We start from the raw sequence: 8,823 nt of genomic DNA, 5'->3' as shown, positions 1-8,823 counted from the left end.
GGGACTGCGAAAGAGCAACACTTGTCTCCAACAAAAAGTAGGATGTGGACAACCATTAATTGAGAGTATTTCATGATATATTTTTGTTAACTATCAATGAAGAAAGCCCGGTTTATTCGGATAACTCGATGGCAAAAAGTGACTCTATATGCTTACGATCGCAGACATAGCAATGCAGTTCAAACCCATTACCTCCTGTTATGGGGAAACCCGTTATCAGACAACCCGTCGCAATAAAATTTGATTAAAATCAAATTCGAACTTGAAACTTTAAAATCTACTGCTAAAATTTTGTCTTCTCAAATACCATTTGAACTAGAGATGGCAATGGAACCCGAACCCGATGAGAAAACCTGAAACCCGACATAAATGGGACGGGGAGTACCCGACCCATTAGGGTTTGGGACGGGTTTGTTATTAGTTTTAAAATTTTTTCACGGGTTTGGGACGGGTTTGTGATTTCTAATATATCCGATTACCCGACCCGATTACCCGATAACATAAACTCATTTACCCGATTATATACCCGATATAGCTTATTATATCATATATATACTATATTCCAAATATATTATTTGTCGAAACTTGTTATGTTAATTATTTGAGATATTCTATATTTATGATAACCATCTTTGTAATCGATTAGTTATATTTTGTCAAAACCCGGCGGGTTTTGAGCCGGGTATACCGGATGGGTATTTTATCAAAACCCGATAGGAAGCCCGAAACCTGATGAGAAAACCCGAAACTCGACGGATAATTTCCCGATTAAAATCCGACAGGTTTAAGACGGTTTTGGAATGAACTTTAATAACCAGGTGTGGGTTTAGGAATACTTAAACCCGACCCCATCCCTAATTCGAACTAAGGCTCATCGCCTCAACGTATGTCATAGTACCTAAATGTCAAAAAGAAGCACGAACATATAATATAAATAACCTTTTCTTTTATCTTCCTTCATTGAAAAAGAATGAGATATATATCGAGCACCCAAGTGTAGGCCATAGCAAAAATCATGAATTCAATAATTGTTCACAAGATAAGATAGGACATAGAAAAACCACATTTCTTTCAAACTTTAATTCAGGATATACGCATTAAATATGAGTTTCATACTATTAACACGTATACATTCTAAACAGTTATCAATACGGAGTAGTATTACTAAAACATTAAGGATACATATTTGTATCAAACATGAAAATACGTCTACATACATATCATATCTTATAATATATTCCACCAAAATGGTTCAGAAGAACTATGAGGGGTTTTTTGATTGCGGAATAAATATTGATTGTCATTGATACATTATTAATTTAAATGATCGTTTAAAATAAAAATGAAAAAAAAGAAATCATCTAATCATTTAACAATAATTTAAATACATTCTAACCAATCATTAACTCGTTTTTGTTGTATCACATCTACATCAAAATAAAACTACAAAAGATAGTGCATTATCAGAATGATAATCGATAAAATTTTTAACTCGTGTTTCGTCCAGACTTCACCACTAAACTGTATAAAAGTGAGGATTATTATATTATCTAATTGTAACTTTTCTATCAAAATAATATTACTTTTAAACGCCCACACATTTAATAAATACCTAAAAGAATTGGGTGGATTCTATTCTACCATATGAAAGCATGCATCTTCTCTCAAAGTTTCGTATCATGTGCAATGTTTCAATTCTAATGAGTAATTCTTGTCCATACATCAATAATTATACACTTTACACCTTTTATTTTCATTTTGAAACATACACACATCATCCTAAAACATGTTTATAGTTAACTACACCTTTCATTATGTAAACCGTCAACACGCCATTAAACACATACTTCAACGGAATACGTAAACACAAACATCATTTATGACAGTTATAACAACATCCTAATAATAGCTCTAGCAACGTTAGCAACATTTTCTATATCTTTATTCATTTGTGTCAAGGGTGACTTCTGACCACGGTCACTAAAGCTCCGTTCACAAGCTTGAGCCTCAACAGCCGTATCCGCCATCCCGTCCTCTGCGAATTTCGGTTGCCCACCATCCAACGCTTGCACGGCTGAGGGCACATCGGCTTGAACCACGGCCATATATCTCCTAGTGCACTCGTTTAAGGACCGTCTTAGCTCCGGATGAGACTTATAAATAGACTTGATTTGTTGTATGGCTCGAGTCGCCTTCGCCTTGGTTGCACCAACCATGATAAGCCCTAAATCACTAATATCACCATTTGAGCTCTTGGGGTTTGTTAAGAGAGTTGACATGCATAGATTGTATGAGGGTGTGGCTTTGCATGTGGTTTCAATCAATCTTTTATCTCCTAAGGCTATTAGTGGAGATTGAAGGAGAAGAATAGAGAGAAATGTGAGGAGATGAAGCTTCATGTTGAAAGAAGAAATTTGGTGTGAAATGAGATGTGTTACGGTCTATTTATAAACCAATAAGTTTGTTTTTTTAAAGTGGAAATTGACATGTGAGAGTGATGTACAAGTTGTGATGCATATTGTGCATGTTTTAAGATGTTTGTGTTTTGGTTTATTGTTTGAATAGAAGTTTGCTATAAATAAAGTGGAGTGACGTGGTTTTAAACGAATTTATTAATATTTTGAGAAATTATTGGTGATATAGTAATGTTTTCCATTTATTGCCTCCACTATGTGTTCAACATTATACTCAATAAATTCTATTAGTGGCAAAGTTATGATAGGGTTTGAGTAGGGTAAAATGTAGACAGTCTTACTCTATCCCATATGAATACAGAGACTGCTTTCGATGAGACCCCCGGCTCAATAGTAGTTTTGCATCAAGTCTTGGATATAAGGCACATAACACTCAACCATCAGGACGCTGGCCAATTGGTACATGTACCCTTATCTTTCGGCTGTCAACGCCACAACATGATGCCTAATTAACCTTCCGACATGTTTAACGTTATTTTCACGAGATTAGTAAAATAACGTCAAAATTAGTGCAATTTTACTTTTGCCCACCCGAGGTTTACACATATACACATTATACGTGCGCACCGCAAGCAGGGCGTTGTTTTCTGTAACATCCCCAAAATTCCGATCCAAATTTGACAATTTAGGAAAGTTGAATGATAAAAAATATTCTCAAGGTAAGTAATGAGAAAAATTTTAATAAGGAAATACAAACAGAAATAAAGGAAATAAATATTCCATAAATAAGTTCATCCCATATTAAAAAAATGGGAAAGGAAAATTCATCTCACATGTAAGGATGCAAGAAAGTGAAAGCAATTCACTTGGGTATAAATAAGGAAAATGAAACTCATCCATGTAACAACTCGAGATTTTAATTTATTATTTTAATAACCATAACCCGACCCGTTACTATATTCGGGAAATTTAAACGATAAATATCGCGTGTATCAAATAATTATTATTTTATTATTTATTTCTTATCATATTTATTTAATATAAAAAAAGTATATATATTATATAAACAACTTCTAAATATATGCATTTTGAACCCTTAACTATACTTTAACCTATTTCTGTTTCCACCTCAATAGTTCAGGGACTAACTTGCAATTTATCCATCAACCCTTTTACCCTGAATCCGAATCCATGTCCAACACGTTTCCCATACCCGTTTATAATCTGCCTAACTTGGACCTCAATTCTCGCATGCATTATGGAAATTGAATCAATATTCATATTAAACATACCATAATCGGCCTAACCAACAATTTAATTAAGTTAACATAATCCAATTGATTCGTATTACTCGTTTAACCTAGCCGACTCCAATTGAAACTTACTATACAAGCTATCGACCTCTATAATTCAATTAAACTCGCAGTCACAATCATATAACCCGCGCCGTCAATTACCCCATCGTTAATATGATTACAAGTACCTGCAACTGTCTCTTCTGGATCTCGTTTCTGGCCGGCGGGTTTTGAGCATCGAAACCTTTGATCTGACATCGTTAGAGGTAATAAATTAGTGTAATCAGTTCGTATTTATCCACTAATCATTAACCCTAACCTCTAATAATCAAACGTTTAACAGTTCATCCGATTGAATCCTCTAGGGTTTGTTCTTGATCAGCGTATCTGAAATCTGATTAACAAATTTGGTTTATGTCTTTAGAACATCTATCACCCTAATGCAGTTGGCTAGGCACAGGTGGTGAGACGGGCTGTGGCACAGGTTCGAGCCTTGCCCCATCCGTCTTGATTGTTCTTTTTTTTAGCTGCAGTAATATTATAAATAATAATATATTCTTAAAATCATTAATTTATATTATAACATTATTTAATTTGTAGTTACTCAGTTTTGTATAAAACTGACATAAAATAATCGTTTTCCGAATCATGGTTAAGTTTTATACATATATGTATATATATGCAGGTTTAAGTTCAAGAAAGAAATCAAATTATTACAAGAAATGAAGAAGTGGCTTCAACCAATCAGATTTTTTTTCTTTTGTATTTCCATTTAATTAAATGTAAGGATATAATAGTAAATGTTGTCATTTTGTTATTTTGGTAAGTATTAATGTCTTGAAAGTTTCATTTTTGCTATTTTATTATTTTATGTATCTATTAAAAAATATATGAATTAACAATTTTTGGTTTATTACGTTTATAATAGTAACATACCCTATAAATCAACATTTCTTTAGTTTATTTACTATGTTTATAATATTAACACAATATGCCCAACAATGATGATTTACAACATATAAAGCATTACATATTATACAACACACAATATATCATATACATCAAACTGAAACTAATTAATTAATTTGTTTTGTTATTTTTAGCCTTTTGTATCTAGAATCCCACAAATAGATTGATAAAATCTATTCAAATTTGGTTCCACACCTACATTACTGGAAATCAACAAAAAAATAAAATTAGTTTCAGTTAGAACTTATATGTTTTATTCGATTTGTGTTACGAAAATATTTTAGCTCAATGAAGGTTTTTTTTTTCTCAAAACCTAGCTAGCAGAAGTTATAAGACAGTAGAAAACCATAAAGTGTTTGGTTACTTGCAAAACTTTGTATTGGCATCAAACTATCGTGTTAGAATAAAATAGGACAACGCGTGTTGTTATTTTGTTTGTTATTAACATGTATTATGTGTAGGTGTAGGGCTGTCACTTTTACCCGAAACCCGAAACCCAACCCGAGAAAACAAGTACCCGAACCCAAACTAACCCGATCCGAAAAAACCCGAACCCGAGAAAAGACTAACCCGAACCCGAACCGAAGTAATTCGGGTTGGTTATCGGGTTTGATTTATATGTTTCGGGTCAACCCGAATAACACGGACAAACTTTTAGTTTTGAAATTAAATATATATTTAGGTATAATATGCTTAGTCTTAGCCACTAAAATTATCAAAATCTAGTCATAATCGATTGTTGTCATTACAACTATTATAGATCAATTGTTTGTTGTTAATTTATGTTTTCTGTTTATTACTAATAGCAACCGTAATCGAACAACTAAATCATGCCCGATTGAAAGCGATTATGGTTCGAGTTAGTTTTACTCTTCTTTTGGATTGTTTTATCAAGTTATGTTGATTTATTATTTGATTATTTGCTTACGAGCAAACAATAACATGTTATTTTAGTTTTGGCATTGTAGTTTTAAAAAAATTTTTGTTTTTTTGTTTTGTTTTCTAGGAGACTCGAAACCCGATTAACCCAACCCGAAAAAAACCCGAACCCGAATTACCCGAACCCGAGAAACCCGTGAGAGATTCGGGTTGGGTTTTGGGTCAAGATTTACAACTTTGAAACCCGAAGAACCAGACCCGAAAAACCCGAAACCCGAAAATCGAACCCGAAGAACACCCTTATGTAGGTGTTGGATATATGTGTAGGGATATGCAGGTTGTGTATTTAATAATTTCTTGATATGTGTAGGTGTATAATGATTATGTGTAGGAATAAAATGATATGTTTGTTTACGATATTATGAAACAAAATGCTATGTGTAGGTGTATGAGGTTCAGTGTATGTATTATATTTATGAGTGTAGGGATATGCAAACAATGCATATACTATGAACTTGTTTGTTTACAACATGATGCAATAAAAATGCCATGTGTAGGTTATTATGTTCCGTGTAGGTGTTGTATATAAATGTGTGCGGGGAAACTATGAATATTATGATAATTTCTAGTGTAGGTACATCTCATGATATGTTTGTTTATATTATTAGAATATGTGTAGGCTTTTTAAAAATGGCCAACCCATATTTCTATAAATAAAACATTAAAAGAAAAAAAATAGTTTCACATGCACTACATATGTGTGATTTTAGGAATGTTACAAATTGAGTTATGATGTGAACGACAATATGTGGCAACAATGCAAGGAATCTTCCTGACAATAATTAAGTTTCTTTATTTAATGAATTATGGAAATTACCACACTATCCTTTTTGATTAAAAGTCATTAATACTCTATACAAATATTTACAAATATGCCATAACCATTGTAGGCCATTGATCACTATTAATCTAGGGCTTTAAATAACTTCTTTCATTTCTTGCAATAATTTGATTTTTCTCTTGAACCATCATGTAACATCCCACTTTTGTTTATAATAATAAAATAAATTTCGTTTATTTTATATTGTGTCATTTATCGGTTTAGATAATAAACTGTACACGGTTGAGCTTGGACTTTAGAAGATGGAAATATAAGATGGAATGGGCCTTAGGTCCATGGGCTTAAGGGAGTATAAAAATCCCTTAAACTCTAAAGTTTTCCATTTTCATCCATCTCTACACCTTAGCCTACACCTTCCAAAAAAACACATATCATCCTATAACCCGAACCAAGATCCAAAGACGAGAACCCGAGCTTGTTGATGCTAGATCGTCGTGAAGAACCAAAACAACATCAAGGACCAGCTCGTGTTCGTAGTTCGACTCGTTTAAGGTACGTTTATATTTAGAAATCGTTCATATAGGTTCGGTTTGATTAGGGAAATCATAGATCTGTTTTAGTATGTTAAAAACGAATCTAATGAAACAAACCTTACTGAAATTGGTTAGCATTTGATAGGTTAATTGTTAACCTAAAATAACTCGTAACATAGATGCAAAAATCGCACCCCTTTAAACATGGATATTTGGGCCGATTTGATGGTTAGGGTTTGTAGGCGCTGGGATTGCGAGTTCAATGGTACCAATTTCATGTTGTTTCGTTAGGAATCGAGGGTTTAATTGCAGATTTGGTGCCCTTGACTGTTCTTGTTCAACTCGATTTTGACTTTGATCCCGAGTCAAAGTCTGGATAAGAATATAGGCTAATTCGTTAAGGTTTGGATAAGACAGAGCCAATTCGTTACGCTAAAATAACGAATCAGGTGATTCGTTACTCACCAATTCGTTATGATTACAACAGCGAACTAGGTCATTCGTTACTGGTCAATTCGTAATAATAAGACAGCAAACCAGACAGCGAATCAGGAGACTCGTTAATAACTAATTCGTTATACTTAGATAACGAATCAGTTGATTCGTTACTCATCATTCGCTATGTTAAGCTAACGAACTAGAATGACGAATTAACTAACGAATCAGGCATGTAAGATGACGAATCAGTAACGAATTAGGCTTAATTCGTTATGGCGAAGGAGATAGCGAATTAAATAATAAATTAAAATCCTAATGGAAAATGTGTTAAGACAGTTAATGAAAATAAAATTTTTCCAAGCTGACCCCAGCCAGGGGCTCTGCCCCTTGGACCCTGCTAGGGGCTGCCGCCCCTAGACCCCGCTGCCAGGGGCGCTGCCCCCGGACCCCCGTTCGTTGTGGGTTATATAATGTGACAATCGTCAATTTCAGGTTAACTCCGTTAACTCAACTCCGTCAATACAAACTTAAAGATCACTGAATCTATAACTCACACCTCATTACATTTAAACTAGGGTTTAAATGACGCTTGACACTTACTACATGTGTAGTCTTTCGGGATTTGCACCGAAACGCAAACGAGTTGATGCAAACGATTGGTGAATAAACGAAAAACGCCAAAGCAATAATTATGTGATAATTATGTGTTAGACTTATGTGTTATGTGATAACATTGTTATAAACGTTAACTCAATGTGCTAGAACTAGTTAATTAAGCTAGAAAAGTAACATTTGAAAGTGGAGGGACCTAGATGTAACATGATTGTTATTAAATAATATTAAGCTAAAACCCTAGCCTCTCTTTCTCTCTCAAAACCGATCGGCCAGCCCCCCTTCTCCCTTGTTCTTGGCTGCCGTCAATCACACACATACATACATACAAGAATCGTTCAAGTTTATTGGAGATTAAGGTGCTTGGAAGGTATAAACATCTATCCTATGCATCCTCTACGCTTAATCTTGATTTTGAATGGGTTAATTATAAACCCTAGGTCCGATTTTTCATATGTATATGTGTTCATAGGTTTTATTTTGATTTGATGATGTATTGATGATGATTTGATGACTAGAATTGATATTGTTACATGTTAATTGTTGTGTCTTTGATTTTGAGATCAAATAAAACCCTAACCATGTATGAATGGTGTAATTGATATGCATGGATAGTGGTTATGGGGTCTAGAATGTTATATGAATGAATTGTGGTCTATAGATGGTTAATATGTTGAGTTTTGTTGCAAACAGTTTCTGGACAGATTGTGTGTTGTTGATGTTCAATTGACTGTATCGGGGTGTAAATGTGAAAATTGGTTGATATTATTGATACTACAGTAAACTAGGTTGAGTCTAGTTTCTAAATAATATAAATTTGCAAATTTTGGACGTGTAAAAGT

General features: G+C 33.7%; 1 protein-coding gene across 1 annotated transcript; it reads right to left on the bottom strand.

Moving 5' to 3' along the window:
- Window positions 1-1,726: 1,726 nt before the first annotated feature.
- LOC143553232 (cell wall / vacuolar inhibitor of fructosidase 1-like) lies at window positions 1,727-2,517 on the bottom strand. Its single transcript, XM_077043264.1, has one exon. The coding sequence runs from the start codon at window positions 2,397-2,399 to the stop codon at window positions 1,887-1,889; it is 513 nt and encodes a 170-aa protein (XP_076899379.1). The 5' UTR covers window positions 2,400-2,517; the 3' UTR covers window positions 1,727-1,886.
- Between the last annotated feature and the right edge of the window lie 6,306 nt (window positions 2,518-8,823).

Source organism: Bidens hawaiensis, unplaced genomic scaffold (assembly GCF_021521415.1).
Source record: "Bidens hawaiensis isolate Kalapana, Puna unplaced genomic scaffold, B.hawaiensis_p1.1 tig00017160_1, whole genome shotgun sequence".
Classification (NCBI taxonomy): domain Eukaryota; kingdom Viridiplantae; phylum Streptophyta; class Magnoliopsida; order Asterales; family Asteraceae; genus Bidens; species Bidens hawaiensis.
This window is presented reverse-complemented; position numbering and strand designations above follow the sequence as displayed.

Coding starts and splice junctions, on each gene's coding strand:
- LOC143553232 (XM_077043264.1), bottom strand. CDS start 2,399: ATGAAGCTTCATCTCCTCACATTTCTCTCTATTCTTCTCCTTCAATCT.